The sequence below is a fragment of the Camelina sativa genome, chromosome 9 (genome assembly GCF_000633955.1).
Source record: "Camelina sativa cultivar DH55 chromosome 9, Cs, whole genome shotgun sequence".
In the NCBI taxonomy this organism is placed as follows: domain Eukaryota; kingdom Viridiplantae; phylum Streptophyta; class Magnoliopsida; order Brassicales; family Brassicaceae; genus Camelina; species Camelina sativa.
The window spans coordinates 34,983,868-35,004,108 of record NC_025693.1 but is presented as its reverse complement, the minus strand read 5'-3'; the positions used below and the strand labels follow the sequence as shown (position 1 = coordinate 35,004,108).

At 38.4% G+C, this 20,241-nt stretch overlaps 5 protein-coding genes, 1 long non-coding RNA gene and 3 pseudogenes across 9 annotated transcripts; 7 read left to right on the top strand and 2 right to left on the bottom strand.

Moving 5' to 3' along the window:
- Window positions 650-2,422, top strand: LOC104714158 (protein LIGHT-DEPENDENT SHORT HYPOCOTYLS 7-like). The gene is made up of 2 exons (XM_010431418.2): window positions 650-1,475; window positions 2,163-2,422. The coding sequence occupies exon 1, from the start codon at window positions 840-842 to the stop codon at window positions 1,419-1,421; it is 582 nt and encodes a 193-aa protein (XP_010429720.1). The 5' UTR covers window positions 650-839; the 3' UTR covers window positions 1,422-1,475; window positions 2,163-2,422.
- LOC104715977 (putative wall-associated receptor kinase-like 16) lies at window positions 3,341-4,402 on the top strand. The gene has a single exon (XM_010433337.1). It carries the CDS (start codon window positions 3,341-3,343, stop codon window positions 4,400-4,402), a length of 1,062 nt encoding a protein of 353 aa, XP_010431639.1.
- LOC104714145 lies at window positions 4,544-6,840 on the top strand. Its single transcript, XM_010431404.1, has 4 exons — window positions 4,544-5,522; window positions 5,778-6,329; window positions 6,412-6,477; window positions 6,609-6,840. Exons 1-3 carry the CDS (start codon window positions 4,761-4,763, stop codon window positions 6,436-6,438), a joined length of 1,341 nt encoding a protein of 446 aa, XP_010429706.1. The 5' UTR covers window positions 4,544-4,760; the 3' UTR covers window positions 6,439-6,477; window positions 6,609-6,840.
- LOC104714146 lies at window positions 6,619-9,613 on the top strand (annotated as a pseudogene).
- Window positions 9,255-11,460, bottom strand: LOC104714147. 4 transcript variants are annotated; one of them, XR_755720.1, is made up of 7 exons: window positions 11,373-11,460; window positions 11,094-11,226; window positions 10,895-10,982; window positions 10,737-10,799; window positions 10,554-10,660; window positions 10,334-10,481; window positions 9,255-10,220 (listed from the first exon to the last, which is right to left on the bottom strand). It is a non-coding gene; the product is annotated as an uncharacterized LOC104714147 (long non-coding RNA). The 4 variants fall into 4 exon arrangements; XR_755719.1 differs by having other exon boundaries at window positions 10,554-10,799; XR_755717.1 differs by lacking the exon at window positions 10,554-10,660 and having other exon boundaries at window positions 10,661-10,799.
- On the bottom strand, window positions 11,517-13,405 carry LOC104715976 (annotated as a pseudogene).
- Window positions 13,479-15,512, top strand: LOC104714148 (F-box/LRR-repeat protein 13-like). Its single transcript, XM_010431406.2, has 3 exons — window positions 13,479-14,572; window positions 14,684-14,824; window positions 14,919-15,512. The coding sequence occupies exons 1-3, from the start codon at window positions 13,691-13,693 to the stop codon at window positions 15,195-15,197; spliced, it is 1,302 nt and encodes a 433-aa protein (XP_010429708.1). The 5' UTR covers window positions 13,479-13,690; the 3' UTR covers window positions 15,198-15,512.
- LOC104715975 (wall-associated receptor kinase 5-like) lies at window positions 15,798-16,645 on the top strand. Its single transcript, XM_010433336.1, has 2 exons — window positions 15,798-15,989; window positions 16,049-16,645. Exons 1-2 carry the CDS (start codon window positions 15,798-15,800, stop codon window positions 16,643-16,645), a joined length of 789 nt encoding a protein of 262 aa, XP_010431638.1.
- Window positions 19,290-20,172, top strand: LOC104715974 (annotated as a pseudogene).

Sequence of the window (20,241 nt, the reverse complement as noted above, 5' to 3'; positions counted from 1 at the left end):
TAACAAAGAAAAAACAGTGTTTGAGCTATATTTCTACACGAATTAGCATTTAAGAATTGTTTTTTTCTTTTGTTACACATAATATTAGGGTGGCAATATTCGATTGACAATGATTGCTAAGCTGAATGGAAACATGATTTTAATTTTTAATGGCAACAAATATTTAAATAAAGTAAATAGTAAACCATTCTTAAATGCTAATCGTACAAGATTAAAGGAAGAGAAAATAATTTGATAGGTCTACCGATGGAAAAAGAAAGAACTAAAGCACTCTTACGGGTCCCATCTCCTGTCTCCCTCAGCTATCACTTAACCTGATAATACCATAAATAATCATCTAATCAATTTGCATTTTACTTAATTAGTTAATTTTGTATATATCTACGCTTTAAGTTTGTTTGGTTTGAAATAAATCTCAAAACTAGTCATTTTACTTTCGACTAAAAACGAACTTAGTTATAAAAAATCATTTATTCGAGGTTGATTAAATTATAGAACACTAGATTTTGCTGACAAGAAAAAAAAATAAAACAATAATAGAACACTAGCTTTTAGTTTTTTTACCCCTTATTGATTATTTGATTTGATGCTCCGTGTGTGTCTAAATATGTATATTCCCATCAAATAATTTACGCGAGAATATAATAAGACTATTTCCAATTAGTGTAGAAATTTTTCTAAAGTTTCCCCCCACCATCATTGACATAGTTTCTCTATATTCCCCCTCTTCTTCTCCTTCCAAGACCCATAAAAAAATAAATCATTTTTTTTTTTTATGAATAATCTCTAAGTAGCTATGAGGTGATTATATCAACATAACCATCATCGATCGATCTACTATGGCTAGTAGTAGCAACAAAGGCAAAGGCATAGCAGATGGATCGTCGCAATCTCAATCGCAACCACAACCGCACCAACCGCAGTCACCTCCTAACCCACCAGCGTTAAGCAGGTACGAGTCACAGAAACGAAGAGACTGGAACACGTTTTGTCAATACCTGCGTAACCAGCAGCCACCAGTTCACATCTCGCAGTGTGGCTCAAACCACATCCTCGATTTCCTCCAATACCTCGACCAATTCGGGAAGACGAAGGTTCATGTCCATGGATGCGTTTTCTTCGGACAGGTTGAGCCGGCGGGACAGTGTAACTGTCCTTTAAAACAGGCGTGGGGGAGTTTAGATGCGTTGATCGGACGGCTAAGAGCGGCTTTCGAGGAAAACGGAGGGTTGCCGGAGAGAAACCCTTTTGCCGGCGGCGGGATTAGGGTTTTTCTGAGGGAAGTGAGAGATTCGCAGGCAAAGGCAAGAGGAGTTCCGTACAAGAAAAGAAAGAAGAGGAAGAAGAGGAATCCTATGAAGAGTCATGATGGTGAAGATGGTACTACGGGAACTAGTAGTAGCTCCAACTTGCCTTCTTAGCAAGCAAACAAAAAAAAATCTACTATAATAAAACAAAAGTGGGATTAGTTAATGGTAAGCATTTTATTTATATAATCATTCTCTATTTAATTACCACGTACTGATCTGCAACTGCAGCAATTCCACAAATGTATTAAATTGCCCTTGATAGTAAGCTTTTATCGCACACTTGAGTTTTATACATAAGAAACCATAAGACATCATTTCCTAACCTATGATATGTTCAGATTATCATATATAGCTTGTGAATCATGAGATTCATCATCACTTGCGTGACTCTATGTATGTGGTCTTAGAGTGACAAAATTTGACGTATATTATTTTCATTTTACGACACTGTAAACCCTAAAGAGCGTATATACATACTAATATACACGCACACACACACAAGAGAAAACCCTAGTTTCGGCTTAGCTAGGTGTTATTAGTGTATATATGAATGTATGTACATTCTTTGTTGCAATTAGATGGTTATTGTTTGCTCTTTGTAAAGTAGTTTCTTGTCTTGTTGGATCTTAAATGTTTGAGTTTTCTCCTCGAGGATTTGTAAATGCTAAAATTGGTGAAACTGTTTTTGTTTTCTCTTATATACAGTATGACAGTAAAATAGTACTATAGCCTTTTCTTAAATTATTAAATGACTACATATTTGTTCGGATTGATAAAGAGTAAAACTAATGTTCCGTTTTGCAGAGAATTTGGTTTTATTTATACTACTTAATCGTGTTTTAATTTATACAGGAGTCTAGACGATCCCAAAACATGTTTGAAGGCTAGTTTTCTGTTGTAGCATGATCAAGGAAAAAGCTACTCAGATGTGTGTATTAATTAAGCCCACTGTGATGGCATTCAATTTTCCCTTGATTAATTATGATAAGATTAGATCGCTGATTATATTTTACATTTACGTTTGTGTTTGAAATTTGCAAAGAATTCTTAGATTATATAACATATAGTTAATGTAAACACTAATGGAAGTAAGTTTTTACGTTTGAAACCAACGTGGTCTAGGTAAGTATCAAGGTTTTGCCAGATTTGGGAAATTGAAATCGTACTGAATTCGATTTATATTAAAATTAATGTTATTATGACTCTCACATGCACATATGACATATATACATATAGAGTAATTAAATGTAAGTACGTATAATTACTAAACTATCAAAAATATTTCAACTTCTTGGGCAGATATTGTTTTTCTTGAGTTAGAAGTGTAAATGTCATAACTAAACAAGCTCCCGATAATTTGTTTACTCAGTTCTGGTTAAAATGGCCTTGATGGTAATATTGGTTTGAGGAGCCAGTCTGTCTCTAATTAACGCCAGTAATGGAAGCATTGCTAGATTTTGAGTTATGTATACCGAATTTAATCCCGCTGAGAGTAAAGCTAAGTTTTGAAGCTGGAAACGAAGATGTTATCCTTTAGGTCATTAGATCGGAATATAGCTACTTACTACTAAAAAGAAAAACCTCATCAGCGGTTGAACATTATTAACGACTGAACGTTAGTCTTGTATTGTCCATGACTATATAGTACAGTAACGGGATTTTGTATTTAATGACTAAATTTGAAACACGACTACGTACTTCCAAGCAAACGCTATTCATTCAATCTAAGTTAAGGAAGTTGTCAAATAATAATGGTAAACAAGTCATGTGTACAAACTTTTGTCTATGAATTTTGCATCAGCGAGGCTATTGAAGTAAACAGAGGGGACTTTAAAATCACTGATCTCGGCGTTAAAAAAAGTCAAATATAGACTGGGGAAAATTGTCAACTTTTTTGGAGTATGTGAGAGAAAAGTCAATAGATAATAGATAATGAAATGTCCGCGACGCTTCTCTTTTCTTTGGGTCAACTCTAAATAGTCTTGCTAAAATATCCCAATCTCGTCTGTCTTCTCCTTCAAACCGAAACCATGTTCTTAGGGAAACTAATGACTTCTTGTTTAGGAGGAGACAGGACGACAACATCGTACAAATCATCTTGCGGTGACCGTGAGATATCATCACTGAAGAACGGAGGGTTACTGGTTGAAGAACTAATCCGTATTTCAAACGGTGACTACAATCCTTTCCGTGTATTCTCTGAACACGATCTAAAGCAAGCAACCAAAGACTACGACCAAGATCATGTCTTACTTCTTGACGACAACTATAGATTGTTTCAGGGAGATCTTGAGAACAGAGGAATTGTTCTAATCAAGAAAACGGACGATCATGATGAGCTTGTAGAGTATTGCATAAGGGAAATCGCTATAGCTGCATACGTTAGTACGAACACGAATCTGGTGAAGCTTCTTGGTTGTTGTTTGGAGAGCAAGATACCTATTATTGTCTTTGAATACGTACCAAAAGGGAATCTATCAGCTTACTTGCAAGAAGAGAAAGTGATTCTACCGTGGAGATGCAGGATTAATCGTATCGCTGCTCAGGTCGCAGCTGCGATTGTTTATCTCCATGTTGGCAAATCAAGACCTCTGATTCATAGACATGTGAAGACAGGTAACATTTTACTGGACGCTGACTTAAACGCCAAGCTATTTGATTTCGGACTTTCCCTAGAAAGTCCATTAGGTGAGACCTATGTACAAGCATTGGTTGAAGGAACAATAGGGTTTATAGCACCAGAATCAGTAAATACCGGAAAATTTAACGAGAAGACTGATGTTTTCGCATTTGGTGCTACACTTATTGAGATCCTGACTGGACGAGAGCCTCATGATGTGTTCATTGAAGCCTCTCGTGATCTGTTTCCAAGCCTCACTCCAGCTGCAGAGTCTTCTCTATTAATGCCTGTTCCTTTACCCACAAGAAGAGATCTTTTGGTGTTCTTGAAGTCGAATCTGATAAAATACGCTAAGAAAAACGCGTTAGAGGCTAGCGCAGAGCTCGCTGCAAGATGTGTTGACGTATTGCCAGAGAAGAGGCCAACGATTGAAGAAGTGGCTAAGGAGTTAAGGCATATTCAAAACATGTAATGACTTATCTTTGACCCTTTTTCCCCAGAAAGTTTGGATTGATCTCCATCTCAATTCGTTATGGTTGAGCTAGTTCAGAGTTTTAACTTCTCAAAAGCAGAGAACTAGGGCGAAAATATTACTTAAGTGAAAGCTTGTTCAAAACAGAGACTTGTGGTGGAAAAATATGAAATGTCAAAAGTATAGGGTTTTACTTGTAAAATATTGAGATATTAGGAGAAGAATATAATAAAGTTAAAGTTCAGGCGTTAAGTTGCAGTAAATGGTAAAATAGTTATGTAATGAATTAAAAAAAAAAAAGCGAACTAATGACACAAAACGGAGCCTGAAGAAGTTGATCATCGCCGGCCGGGGAAATATGAATCTGTACGACGATGAATCACTGAAGCAAGAAGTAATCTACCTTCACTCGCTCTGGCACCAAGGTCCTCCGACCCGAAACCCAATCCCTAGCCCTAATTTCAACCCGGTTCAACGACCCAGCAGGCCTAATTACATCCCGCCGGCGGATTTGCAACTTCTCTCTCGCTATGGAGCTGTTACTCCACAGAAGATCATATCCAGAAACCCTAACAATCCTCAAAATCTCTACAGTAACAACAAGCGTCAGAGGCCTGATTCGGGCCCAGAATGGCCTGTGAAGGAACCGCTTCAGTCTGCGGGATCTGGATGGCCTGAACAAAGGCCGTGTAAGAAGGCGCGACCTATTACGGAGGAGGAGAAAGCGAAATTGGCTGCGAATTTGCTTCAGAGAGATATACATCGAACCTGTCGCGAGTTCTTCGGTGACAACAAATCAGGGGAAGATGATAGTGATGAAGGAGATGATGAGGATCAGTCGTTTGAGTTTTTGACGAGAGTGTTTGAAGAGAGTAATGGGAAGCTTAAGGAATACTATGAGAAGAACACTGGGAATGGAGAGTTCTGGTGTTTGGTTTGTGGTGGCACTGGAGAGAAGAGCTGTAGAAAGTTCAAGAGCTGTTTGGCTTTAATTCAGCATTCGCTTTCCATTAATAAGACTGATTTGAAAACTCAGCATAGAGCTCTTGCACAAGTTGTTTGCAATGTTCTTGGTTGGGACGTTAACAACCCTGTTGTTTCGAGCCAGAAGGACGCTCAGGTTAGAGTCTATACACTTGCAACTAATGTAGTCTGTGGCTTCAAAAAAGATGACTATCTACTTGTGTGAATTATATAGCTTGATAGTTCAGGTTACTATTTGGTTTTAATGATCAGAGATAGATAAGCTTATCAGTTTATATATATATATATATATATTGTTCTGGATCATTATGATCCTTGTTAGGTAGGTTTCTTAAATAGTTCTGGTGATTCAGAAATACTTATAGCTTTTTTTGGTTATCTTTTTTGACAGACTGTGGGGGTAGAGGTGGTTGTGGAAGGAGCATCTGAGCTGCCTTCAGACTTGAAGATTCCTCAGGAGAAACAACGGGTCATGTCTGTTGAAGAACACGCAAAGGCTGATTTGTTACAAATGCAACAGAATGCATCCGAAGCTTTCAAAGACATTTTTGCCAAGGATGGTACTGGTTCAGTTGAGGAGAACGGTGATGAAAATTTTTCTGAGGAGTTGGAGTTAATATCTAGAGTTTTCTCAGAGAATGCTGAGCTCAAGAGTCACTATGAGGAAAACTATGAAGGTGGAGTATTTGTCTGTCTGGTGTGTTGTGCTGCGACTGATAAGAAAATGATCAAAAGATTCAAACACTGTTATGGAGTTGTTCACCATTGTACTAAAATACCGAAAATGAAAATACGAGCTCACAAGGCTTTTGCTCGGTTTGTTTGTGAACTACTTGGCTGGGATTTTGAGCTTCTACCACGTAGAGTAACGAAAGGCGTTACCCCTCTTGTTATATCTAATGCTAACCAGAACAATGAGAACCCATCGTCATCTGTGATCGAGGTAAGACACATTATACCAAAGAGAAGATCTACTCTCTCTCTTATCCTGTTTATTTCTTTAATTGAATTGTGAATCATTTCAGGAACATATGTGCGAAGATAAGAGCTGATAAAACCACAGGCCAACAATGAGGCTGAGGCATGCGTTGGTTAGTATAGACAGTACCTGATCACCTTCTAATCACAGTTGTTAATATAGAACCTTAGTTATTGCTTTCATACATTTTTTATTTAAGTTTGATGATGCAATGAACCAGTCTTTTATCTTTTGGCTACGCAGAGGCTTAAAATCATATGGTTTCTCTTCTGGGGAAATCAATTTAAGAGTGAAGATGCAACAAGTTATGTTATATGGAAGGCACTTAATCTTCTTTCAGGTACACGATTATTTAGTTTCCGGGCATCTTATCAAACTTTTTATGACTTGGTATGATGGAGTCATCAAAGACAGTGTTGTATGCGTTACCCAACTTTTTATACGAAATTTTGATTAATGAAAAAACATTCTTTTATTTTTCTCACTGAGAATTTTGGAGTACTCCTAACCAAAATTTAGGAGAGAAAATGTTGCAAGACATTTTTTTAACTAAATCATTTATTTACATAAACATACATAAACATCTCATAATAATTTTAATAATTTCACCATTTCTTTTCAGAAAAAGAGACTAGTTAATGTCGTAATAAAATATTCAATCATTCTTTTTTTGCATCAAATACTGTTGTTACTGTTAAGTACAGCATAGATTAAATTTCGTGATAATTAAATAATTTAATTATGTGTTGGGCTATCTGGGCCGAGAAGATGTGGGCCTTAAGCATCCCTCATCTTACCCATTTTTTTTTTTTTGTTTCACCTTTTAATCCAATGGATCCAAGACGGGCGGGTCAAATATCTCTCGACAACCTCTGCAAAGTCGCAGGAAACCCGCAAACAGAAAAACGAAACCAGTGGAGTCTGCAAAAAGTCAGATCAAAATGGGGAAAAAAGAAGCTTCGAAGATGAACATCGCCATCATACATCCAGATCTTGGGATAGGTATACACGATCTTCATCCAGTGTTCGATTTTAGTTTCCCCTGATTAATCTTCTTCCTCTCTTATAAATTGGTCCTTCTTCTGGGATCTATCTTGCTTCCGCTTCCGAGGGAGTTATTATTATTACCAAATTATAATATTTAAATAACGTAATTGAGACTTATTAGATATTTGGTGCAAAATTCATCTTCTTGTTCGGGGGTCTCACAAATTTACACTTAGTGCGTTGTTTCTTTCTTTGCAGGTGGAGCAGAGAGATTGATCGTCGATGCGGCGGTTGAGCTTGCGTCCCACGGTCATAAAGTTCATGTCTTTACCTCTCACCACGACAAATCCAGATGCTTCGAGGAAACTCTCTCCGGTGAGTCTCTTTTTGCTTGGTTGGTTTTCAGATAACAGATGCACATGCCGGCGGAAGATGTTTGCTTTGTATAGCTACATAGAGTTTAACTCTCAATTTGTCATCTGGGTTTCTGTATAGCTTTTGGGATATTATTCAAATTTGTAAGCAATGTATAATCACAGTTTGAGATTTATTATGATTCATGTCTTAACAACTATCCAGGTATCTTTCAAGTTACGGTGTATGGATCTTTCCTGCCACGGCATATTTTCTACCGACTACACGCAGTGTGTGCATATTTGCGGTGCTTGTTTGTTGCTCTCTGTGTTCTTTTGGGTTGGTCTTCCTTCGATGTTATACTTGTAGACCAGGTTTCAGTCGTTGTCCCATTGCTTAAACTTAAAAGGTCTTCAAAGGTATTCAAACTTTGCTGCTTTACTCATCATCTCGTTTGCTCACTTTATAAGACAATAGCTTTTAATCTTGAATATATGTGGTGGATATATGTAGGTTGTTTTCTACTGCCATTTCCCTGATCTCTTGCTAGCTAAGCATACAACAGCACTTAGACGGATGTATCGGAAACCCATTGATTTCATCGAAGAACAAACCACAGGTTTGGTTTTCCATTCCTTTCCTCTTTACTTGCATCCATCTGACAGCAATTGTTTCTTATATTATCACTTGTGGGATTGTAGGGATGGCTGATATGATCCTTGTTAACAGTAACTTCACGGCATCAACATTTGCCAATACATTTAAAAGGCTAAATGCACAAGGAAGTCGCCCAGCTGTACTTTACCCAGCAGTCAATATTGATCAGTTCAATGAACCCCATACTTATAAGTATTGTATATCCCTGAACTCCAAAATTTACAGGATACTAAAGCAAGCTTCCATATGGAAAAATTACTTCTCTGCCGGTTTCTATAAGTTCTTCTTTATCTCGAGCAGGTTGAATTTCCTCTCTATAAACCGCTTTGAGAGGAAAAAGAACATCGATCTAGCCGTTTCTGCTTTTGCTCTGCTTTGCAAACATAAGCAAAATTTGACTGATGTTACCCTTACCGTTGCAGGCAAGTTTATATTATAATTGACTTCCCTATCATTATCATATGTACTGTTTGTATTCTAACAAACAAAGCTCTGTTATTCAGGTGGATATGACGAGCGATTGAAGGAGAATNTTGACTTCTTTGGCACCAGACTTCCCTGGAAAACAGAGTTAAGGAAGATAATGTCAAGTAAAACTGCAGAACGAGAAATTAAACCAGGAATCAAAAACAAGTGTCACGAGCAATTTCAGCCCATCAACCATCTGAGCAACAAAATCAAGATTTCAGTACTGTGAGGAACAATATAAACTCATAAATCAAATAAAATTNGTCGTCCTCCAAGTTTCAATCTCATCTCATTCTCATGGTCCATTTCAAATGGTAGGATGAACATTTTGGTATTGTTCCATTAGAAGCAATGGCTGCATACAAACCCGTGATTGCCTGCAATAGCGGTGGCCCTATAGAGACAGTAAAGAATGGAGTAACAGGCTATCTTTGTGAATCGACTCCAGAAGATTTCAGTTCGGCAATGGCTAGATTCATCGAAGATCCTGAATTGGCGAAGAGAATGGGAGCTGAGGCCAGGAATCATGTCGTCGAATCATTCTCTGTGAAGACGTTTGGACAGAAGTTGAATCAGTATCTCGTTGATGTCGTATCAAGTCCTAAAGAAGATTGAGATTCCTTTGTTTAGTAATCATAGATTGTTCGTTAAACATTTTACATTAGGCTTAGGTCAATCATTTTAACTTGAAGATTGGTTGTTGACAGTTTTGTTTTGTTTTCGAATTTGGTTTGTATAATGTTTGACGGAATACTGTAAAATCGAATCAGTAGTCTTTATCATATAGGCCAAGTCAATTGAGTCTCGGTCTATAACATTTGTACCTTGTCGGGCTTGTATATTTATTACATGATGTGGTACTATATGGGCCAGGCCTGATTATTCTACAGAATAGATTACAATTTTCTAAACGGTATCGTTTAGTTGACAAAGGTTGACCATGGTCTAGCCCACTTAACGCGCGTGTCACACAACAGGCAAATAATTGAAAACAATGCCCACGCGCATGAAGAGCGCGTAGCGCGCGTTTCATCAATTCGGCAAGGTTATAGACTACAAAAATCGACGAATTTTAAATATTTTGAGAAAATGAGGTAATCGAGGCGCGTCTGACAAACTTAACAAAACACAACACGGACAACGTTGCAATATATGGGCTGGGCAGGGCTAGGCTTATTACTCCACCACATTGCGATTTTGCTGAAACGTTGCCGTTTGAAAATTCAGTTTTTTTTTGTTTTTTTTTGAAAAAGGGTTTGCAATTTTATAACTGTCTAGTGGATATTTCCCGGATGAGTAACGAACGCAGCTCTTCGGTACTCAGCAACAAGTGCCCACACACATCTGTGAGTACTCAAGCAGTTTTTCCATGAACACTCCTACAGTTTCCTGCAAATGCGATAATATCATTTTTCTTAAATCAAATATATGTACTAAGATAAGGGAAGAGATGAAACATATATAATTTTAAATTTATAGCACAGTGGATGATGTCTTCAAACCTGTTGTGGGAAATCTCCATCTCTTTTGTCGTATGGTCCGGATAGAGTTGCTTGAACAGAACCAGAGCTTGCGGGAACAGAGGAGGTACATTCCACAAACTCACGCTCAGCCACAAGATTAGCAAAATAATTCTGTGGGATTGAGCAACTGTTACAAAGGATTAAACATCAGAGAACTAGCAAAAAATGTGTGAGCATCCTTGTGTCTTTCAGAACTTACTTCAATCCACTCATATGCAACACTACAGACTCAAAGAAGTTATTGGGGGTAACAACATTGGTCTCATATGCAACATTGGTCTCATATATAGCTAGATATAAACTCACCTGCAAAGATAGCAAGAGATTAACAGAATTTCTGTGTTGATCAGGATCATGGAGAGAAGCATGCAACACTACATACTCAAAGAGGTTATTGGGGGTAACTCCTGTTGAGACTCTTATCTCCAACGACTAATTTGATAACCTTCACAGCAAAACCAAAGAAGTAAAGACTAATTAGAGGCATGACTCTTCAGAAAACTCAATACTAGTTCTGCTTAAAACATAAAATTCGATTACCTTTAGAGCTCCAGCTAGTACGATATGAAATTTGCAATTTGCAGGGGTGAGTTGCCTCAGGACCTTCTCCAAGCATATGTTAAACAACCTGCAAAACGAAGATGAAACTTACTTACTTAGGGACGCATTATTTAAGAAGTATAACAAAGAAAAGAGGTATGAACATAATAAAAAGCAACAGAGAGAGAGAGAGAGAGACCAAACCCTAGATGAAGAATTCCACATGTATGAATTCAGAGGCCGGAGGAGCGATGATCAGATAACAAACTTGCTTTCAAAACACATTTTTTGGCAGTTGTGACAACTGATCTGATCCACAGCAGCAGAACTTCCTACAACAACAAGACCATGCAAAAGAAAAACAGACTAGGATTTCAAAATTCTCAGTTGAACATCATAAGTTTCGCAGTTTATAAGTGCCATTCTCGTAACTCTCACTTGTAGTTTCGAACAAGAGAAGATAAATAAGAGAGGTTACCTGATTAGCCTAACCATGGAGTGGCCCAGCTAAACCATTTAATGCAGCTGCAGATGGAAGATATGGATCCGAAAGTGCACTCCCAACCTTCNTTTATTCAAGTTTCATATTGCTCAAAATTTAGCATCAGCAGTAATATACAACTTACGCAGAGGTTAGTTCGAAACACTTCTGATATTCACAGCATTGATGGTAGTACTCAGCTTTACAGGCCAACAGATCAGTGTTATTAGCCAATGTGATCATCGATGATCCAGAGACACTACCACTTTCGTTTTCAAGCTTCTTGAACTTAGCATCTATCGTGCTCTGTTGGTCATACTGGACATGAAGAACTAGTAAGTATAAAGAAGAAGAAGAAGAAAAGATGCTAGCCAAAAGAAATTAGCAGAATAGAGAATCAGCAAGCAAATTCCAAATATAAGTGCTACGTATCTATTGACACAAATCGGATCAACACCTTACAACATAGAAATGTTTACCTTCTTTATCAAGCATGAATAGAAAGAAGAGAGCCATCCGTCTTCTGGATTAAATTGCAGTGAAGAAAGCAGACTCGATTCTGAATTTTATGTAACCAAAGTCAATTGAAGCCTCAGTTAACTTCTAGTCATGTAAACGACTGCACCAAGAAACAAATAAGACAATAAAATGAAGAAGAATGAAAAAGCTTAAAACTATAACTCACCTTCTTCAGATGTAAGCATATGACTTTCAATGAGGCATTCCAAAGCCTGAAAAGATAGATTACACAAATCATGTCCATGTAAAGTTTTCTGATATCTACAAGAGCTACATCAGGGTTATTAATACTATACAGTGATGAGGAGAATTTTATTCCCACATTAGCTCTGCAACTTCCCATAAAAACTAAAAATAACATGCAGCAATTGACTAAGGCGCTAGTAGTACCTCATAGCACAGAGGATCAGCCTTGATAGCAGCTTTGTACCTGCAAACTCAACCGAATCTAATGAGTTAAATGAATATGAAGTTCAAGATTCCAACACACCACTCAATCAATCATGATAGATGGATCAGTCAGATTACACACAAGATCCTAATATTTCCTACTAGCAGTTCAGTGAAACTTATATACATGCTCAGATCAATAAGATCAGTCCTCTCAAAATCATGAAAATGCAAATGATCCCCTGAACAAGAAAGATAAGTGAAAAAAGGCTCACTGACCATTGTCGAGCCTGAGAACGGTTTTGTAAAAGCTCCATATGCTTTCCCTCTAAGAAAGCATATCGCCGATGAAATCTGTAAAAGACAACCCCCATATATCAGTGCAGGTACTTGCAAAACCTTCAACCTCAAAATAGTATAGTGGAAACAGTATATAGTAGTCAGACCAATTAATTTTAATTCCAACAATTTCACTAACTAAACATTTTAGAGTCATATACATAATGACATCTGGAGTGAAGTATTTGAATAGAGTAAAAAACTTACATTAGTCGCTCGGTCCTCTGCATCTTTATCAAAATCTATGACGTTACCATCTTTGGCATCATAGACAATTCCATCTTCATCAACCTTAGCATCACCAAGCATCAATTCCATCTTCTGTGTGTGTGTCTTCAATTCCTCCTGAAGACACACACACACAGAAATTACCCGATAAACCCTAAAACCTTAGATTCAAGCGAAACAATCTGAAATTCAAAATCCCATCCCACAAAGAAATAGATAATTAGATAGATAGAAGAAGGGATAAATCGGAATCTTACGAGGCACTTGGCGGCGAGGTAACGGAATCGAAGATCTCGGAGGACAATCTTAGAGGCGTTGAGAAGGTGAAAGGCGCGTCGGTAGTGTCGGCCGAGAAAAAGAGCTTGAGCTTGCATATAAATGTCAGCTGGGTCATTGGTGAGAGCCGCTACTTTGTCGGCGAAGAAGATGGCCGACGAGTACAAATGCTTACTTACGCAGTCACGAACCACGCCTCGGATCTTCTCAATTTCTTCCTCCCTCATAGCTTCCTCGCCTCTCTACTTCTTCTAGACGAAATCCACAATCAGCAAAGATCTCAACAAAACAAAATAAAATTGGGATTATCGGAAAATTTTGTTAACTCCGCAAAAAGTGTTTGCACGACAGAGGCGGGCCAATCGCAAGACCCTCCGGCGGGAGTGTCAGATATTTTAGCCCATGACTATAGGCCCATTATGCTGCAACCTAAAGCCCAACAGTTAATATAGCATTTTCTTACAACACCAATCCTACGTCTCTCGTCTCTCTCGTCTCTCTCGTCTCGTTCCACTTAGACCTAAAATCTTTTGGATTCGTCGTTTGCTCCGCAAAGTACACAAATGGATGAAGCTGAAGAAGTACGTGTTGGTGCCAAACAATCGGGTGAAGTGGATCGGATAAGCGATTTGCCAGACTCGTTGCTATGTCAGGTACTCTTGTTTCTTCGGACTAAGGATGTGGTCAAATGTAGTGTTTTATCTAGAAGATGGAGAGATGTCTGGAAATGCGTGCCTCGATTGCACTTGGATGATTATGATTTCTATGAACGAGGAAACGTTGATTCGCAAAGCAGCATGGACAATTGCGTGCGTTTTGTCGATAGATTTCTGGGTCTTCACAGTGGGTTGTGCTTGGAAAGTTTTAGGTTTAACAGCCTTATTGATTGGGATCGTGAGCCTGATAATGCTCTTATCTGGCGGTGGATGAACACTGTCCTCCAGCTGAAAGTTAAACATATTGACTATTCTCAAGATGCAAGGGACAGTGATGAGCCTCAGATACCTCCAGCCATTTACACTTGTCAGACTTTGGAATCCTTAGATCTCTTTGGCGTAACCATGTCCAGTCCCGAGTTTGTTTCTTTACCTTCTCTCAGAGTTCTCAAGCTATGTTGTGTTATATTCCCCGACGATTTGGCTTTGGAAACGCTCATCTCAGGCTGCAAAGCTCTTGAAACCTTAAATATTACTCATTATCAGAAGGATTCTGTTGTAATTGATGCTCCTAGGCTTAAGTTTCTCATGCTACATGCTGCTCGAACTGCAAGTTTCATAATAAAAAATTCGGGTTCCCTTGTTAAGGTGGATCTCGACATTGTGTTTAGCTTGTCTGGTGGAAGCAATTTTGATCCAGCTGATGTACCAAAGAGAAATATGATTCGTAATTTTCTTGGTAGCATCTATCTTGTCAAAGATGTGATCATCTCATCCAGGACTCTTGAGGTAACCTGGCTGTGTTGAACTTTCTATTTGAATTTGCTTAACTTTATCCTCAAAGTTTTTTTCCCCCTGATTCCTTTCTTTTTCTTCTTCTTCTTCTTCGTCTTCTTACAGGTCTTCTATGGCTACTCTAGATGTGAACCACTGCCCTTATTCTGTAACCTGTCTTCCTTGAATGTGTTTTTCACCCACGACAGTTGGGAAATGTTGCCAAACTTTCTTCACAGTTGCCCAAATCTGAAATCTCTTATCGTGGTTAGGATTTATTTTAATTGAAATCATCAACCTCCTCCTTTGTTATGGTTAAAAGGTATCATATATTGAACACTTGGTTGTGTTGTACTTGCAGAATTTACGTACTCGTCTGGACCCTGGGAGAATCTATATGATTCCTGGACCTTGGTGTGTCCTATCATCTCTCGAGTATGTTCGGATAATGAGCCCATTGAAAGGGGAGGAGATGGAGATGAAACTAGTGAGTTACATTCTGGAGAACTCACCAATCCTCAAGAAACTGACTCTGACTCTGAGCGTGGGATGTTTCAGAAAGAAAGAAAAATCTGTCATCTTAATGGAACTCATCGCTATTCCAAGACTCTCTACCTCCTGCCGAGTGATCGTTCTCTGATACTGATTTTATCTTGAGCAGTTTAGACATTATCTGGTGGTAGTCATCAGACTTTTTAGACTATGAAATTTCAAGTTTATTCGTTTGTGTTGTGATGATGTGTTGAAACCTCGTAAGAAAACCATATGTATGGGTCAAATTAGCATCACTCCCTTTTTTTTGTACTTCTTACCATTCCAAAGGCTCTCTACCTCATGCCAAGTTGTGGTTTTCTGATCCGTATCGTTGTCGATGACGATGAACACACAAGTTTTTTTTTTTTTTTCTTTTTCTTTTTGGATTAAGTTTATTAATGTGAACTCTATATTTCTTCTTTATTTCTTGTTTTCATGATTATCTTAGCTTGTAAGAGAATCGTATGTTTGGTACTTTGACAGTCCTGCTAAAGTATCCCGATCTCGTCTGTCTGCTTCTTCAAATCGAAACCATGTTCTTCTTGTTTAGGAGGAGACAGGACGACAACATCATACAGATCATCTTGCGGTGACCGTGAGATATCATCATTGGAACTAATCCGTATTTCGAATGGTGAATACAATCCTTTCTGTGTATTCTCTGAACACGATCTGAAGCAAGCAACCAAAGACTACGACCAAGATCATGTCTTACTTCTTGACGACAACTATAGATTTGTTTCAGGGAGTTCTTGAGAACAGAGGAATTGTTCTAATCAAGAAAACGAATGATCATGATGAGCTTGTAGAGTATTGCATAAGGGGAATCGCTATAGCTGCATACGTTAGTACGAACAGGAGTCTGGTGAAGCTTCTTGGTTGTTGTTTGGAGAGCAAGGTACCTATTATTGTCTTCGAATATATGTACCAAACGGGAATCTATCAGCTTACTTGCAGCAAGGAGAGAAAATGATTTTACCATGGAGATGCAGGGTTCGTATCGCTGCTCAGGTCGCAGCTGCGATTGTTTATCTCCATATTGGCAAATCAAGACCTCTGATTCATAGACATGTGAAGACAGGTAACGTTTTACTGGACGATAACTTAAACGCCAAGCTATTTGATTTCGGACTATCCCTAGAAATCCCATTAGGTGAGACCTATGTACAAGCATTGGTTGAAGGAACAATAGGGTTTATAGCTCCAGAGTCAGTAGATACCGGAAAATTTAACGAGAAGACTGATGTTTTCGCATTTGGTGCTACGTTTATTGAGATCCTGACTGGACGAGAGCCTCATGATGTCTTCATTGAAGCCTCTCGTGATCTGTTTCAAAGCCTCACTCCAGCTGCAGAGTCTTCTCTAAGGCCTGTTCCTTTACCCAGAAGAAGAGATCTTTTGGTGTTCTTGAAGTCGAATCTGATAAAAGACGCTAAGCAAAACGCGTTAGAGGCTAGCGCAGAGCTCGCTGCAAGATGTGTTGACGTATTGCCAGAGAAGAGGCCAACGATTGAAGAAGTGGCTAAGGAGTTAAGGCATATTCAAAACATGTAATGACTTATCTTCGACCCTTATTTTTTCCAGGAATGTTTGGATTGATCTCCATCTCAATTCGTTAACTAAAATGTTCGTTATGGTTGAGAATTGAGATAGTTCAGAGTTTATTATGACGAACACGAACCCAAAGTCCAGAGTTTTAACTTCTCAAAAGCAGAGAACTAGGGCGAAAATATTACAAAGTGAAAGTTCAGGGTTTAGCTTGTTAAAATAGAGACTTGGGGTGGAAAAATATGAAATGTCAAAAGTATAGGGTTTTATCTGTAAAACATAGAGAAATTATAGGGTTTTATGAAATATGAAGTGAATAACAACACACGTGAGGTACGTAAATGAGGATATATATTTGGATTCAGGGTAAAAGAAGAAGAGAGAAACTTACGTAGGCCAAGATATTGGAGTCGTCATCACAGAAGAATTGGATACTTTCCACACTGAGTTGCAAGGCCCATTTCAAGCCGTGAATGAGGGCAGCCAGTTCCGCAGCTTCTGGGTGTGCCAGCTTTTGGGTTCTCAGAGTCAGAGCTTTATTAATCTCCAGTTTCGTGTCATCGTTAGAGTTACAGAGGGACAAACCTAAACCAACGACCAGCATTGTATCATCCTTAATAAGCCCTTGACTCACCAAACCCTTGGAGTGTAACCGATAGGTATGAATTGCGGTNAAGAAGAGAGAAACTTACGTAGGCCAAGATATTGGAGTCGTCATCACAGAAGAATTGGATACTTTCCACACTGAGTTGCAAGGCCCATTTCAAGCCGTGAATGAGGGCAGCCAGTTCCGCAGCTTCTGGGTGTGCCAGCTTTTGGGTTCTCAGAGTCAGAGCTTTATTAATCTCCAGTTTCGTGTCATCGTTAGAGTTACAGAGGGACAAACCTAAACCAACGACCAGCATTGTATCATCCTTAATAAGCCCTTGGAGTGTGACCGACCGATAGGTATGAATTGCGGTTAAGGGGGATTCTCCGAGGAGAGGAATCAAGATCAAGCTTGGTCTCCTCCTGAGTTAAGAACCGGTCTTTACTTTCTTGATCCACACGTTTAAGATCATGCGCATCCTTTATCGCTAATTCAATGTTATTATCCATCGCGATGGTGGTATCTGTTGTGAATCTACAAACCCTTAATCAACCATACAAAACCATTATACTTTAAAAGATAAATTTCAAAAACTGAAGATATCGATTGAGATTTTAAAAAGGTTAATTTGAGCAATTTCGTGAAGAGACCCCCCGGACATGGGAAACAAAAAATAACTAGAATTGAGATTTAGTAAGAGATTCACCTGGTAGAGATGATGCACCCGTTCTCCACACAGAACTCAGAACAGAAATTAATGGTGGTCTCTGTTTTGCACAAATGAGAACCAATATGCATAAATAAGGTGAGTATTATTTGTTTACTTTCAATGTTTACCATGCGATGCATGTACACACAAATCTTTTTTTTTTTGCATTAAATTTACAATTGCCTACAATATTTTAGTTATTTAAATATGTTTGTTTACCTAATATAAAAGGACATGTAATTAAGGATGTTGCATAACTTAACTTATGAGATTGAGATAGGTTTTGAGTTATTCATATAAAAGTTTGTGTGTTTTCTTATTGTTAGGTTCTATAGAATTGAAGAAGATGAGTTAGGTTTTGGTTGAATAAGATGAAGAAAAAAATAACTCTTACGATGACTTTTTTATTTACTTTAACGGACCCGGGTCCTTTTTAACTAGCTATGCTTACTGTAATGAGCACCACGAGAAATAAAATAGATGCTCAACAGTATGGAACTAACGTGTTTGGTTGATGATATATCCTTGATACAAAATTGGAACTCCAGTTCAAGCTGGTAATGGACAAAGGAACTTTGGATGCTATTGGTTTGCATCCTTATGGCCCTGTCAAAAGGTGCGTCCTTAGATTGCTGCTATCTTTTATATAGTGAATTACCACACTTTCTTTCTGATACGTACTGAGCACACAGTTGGATGATATTTTTACCAGTGACACTTCAATTTGTCTGTTTCAGAGTAATGTATTGGGTTTCAGAGTCCAAAGTGATTGCTCCTGGTGGAATGAATATTGGTAAGCGCATGCACCTCGACTCCTGAACAAGATTTAGGTATAAGCGGTTAATGCACATGATTTATTTAACACTTAGGAGAGGTGCGGATGCATCTTGATATGAAATGGTTTGTGTATAGTTTTGATAAGGAGGAGCCAGATGCTGATGGAGGAGGTCAATCAATGCTTGGTCTTCAAAGCTAGCTATAGGGACGCAGCGTATTCGGATGAGCTAACAAATTTCAGGGAGCATGGTCATGCTGGCGAAGTTTGGTAAATTTCAGATCTCGCTAGTCGCTATAGATCTTAGTTATCTATAGCCAGATGGAAGTGATTTAGATTTTATGATTTCCTCTTGCCAAGTTTAGGTTTGGAGATGATGCTATGGAGATTGTTACCTCTTGGACTAAAGATTTGTGTAGCTTTAGGTATGATTTTGTTTAGCTTTATTAATATAAAAAAATAGGTGCGGAACCCACACAACAAGAAGTCTTCCTCCATAAAAGTCTAAATGCTATAATTAGCACAATAATGCAGTATTTCCTGTCTATATGAAATGGTTACTGACCTTTCTTAAGCAATGGGATATGCATTTTACATGAAATTAGCATCTATCTAGTAGTACAGGACACGAAATCTTCTCTATGAACTAGCTATGCTTACTGTAATGAGCATCATGGAACTAACGGGTTTGCTCTCGTAGGTGGTTGATGATATCCTTGACACCAAGTTGGAACAGCTGGTAATAGACAAAGGAACTTTAGATTGCTAGTGGTTTGCATCCTGATGGCCCTGTCAAAAGGTACCTCCTTAGATTGCTATATCTCTTATAGTAAATTACCTACCACACTCTTTCTGTTACTGAGCACACAATTAGATATGTTTACCAGTGAGTGACACTTCCATTTGCCTGTTTCAGATTCATGTAGTGGGATTCAGTGTCCAAGTTGATTGCTCCTGGTGGAATATTATTGGTAAGAGCATCTCGACTCCTGTTATAAGCGGGGTTAATGCACATAAGCTATTTAACACTTAGGGGAGGTGCGGATGCATCTTGATATTATTTGATATGTGCATTTTAGACTCGTGTTTCTCGTTCTGCTTGCCATGGAATAGAACATCTCAATTGGCGCCTCTCTGTCTTGTCTCTAAATTCTTTTTGCGTTCTGTTCAAGCTCATCACATCGTGTAACCCACACAAAAGACGAACTGGTGGAAGAAGTGGAGAATTTCAACATCAGAAAATCCAACTTACGTAGAGGAGGAGGAGATGGAAACGACGCGACCAATGCGGTTTTCCTCTGGCTCTGAAGCTGCAAGCAGAACTGACCAACCTCCGTTTCAGTCTCTCAGCCACGTTAGGACATACCCAATGTTCATGTTTGGTGGGTCTGTAGGATCGCGTCGCGTGTGGCAACTGTCGCTTTCCTGTAACTCATTTTCAATCTTATAGAGACTCAACTGTTTGATGATAATCTTCTATAATTCGTATTCCTAACTTTTCCTACGAAATGATATTTGCTCTTAAATGG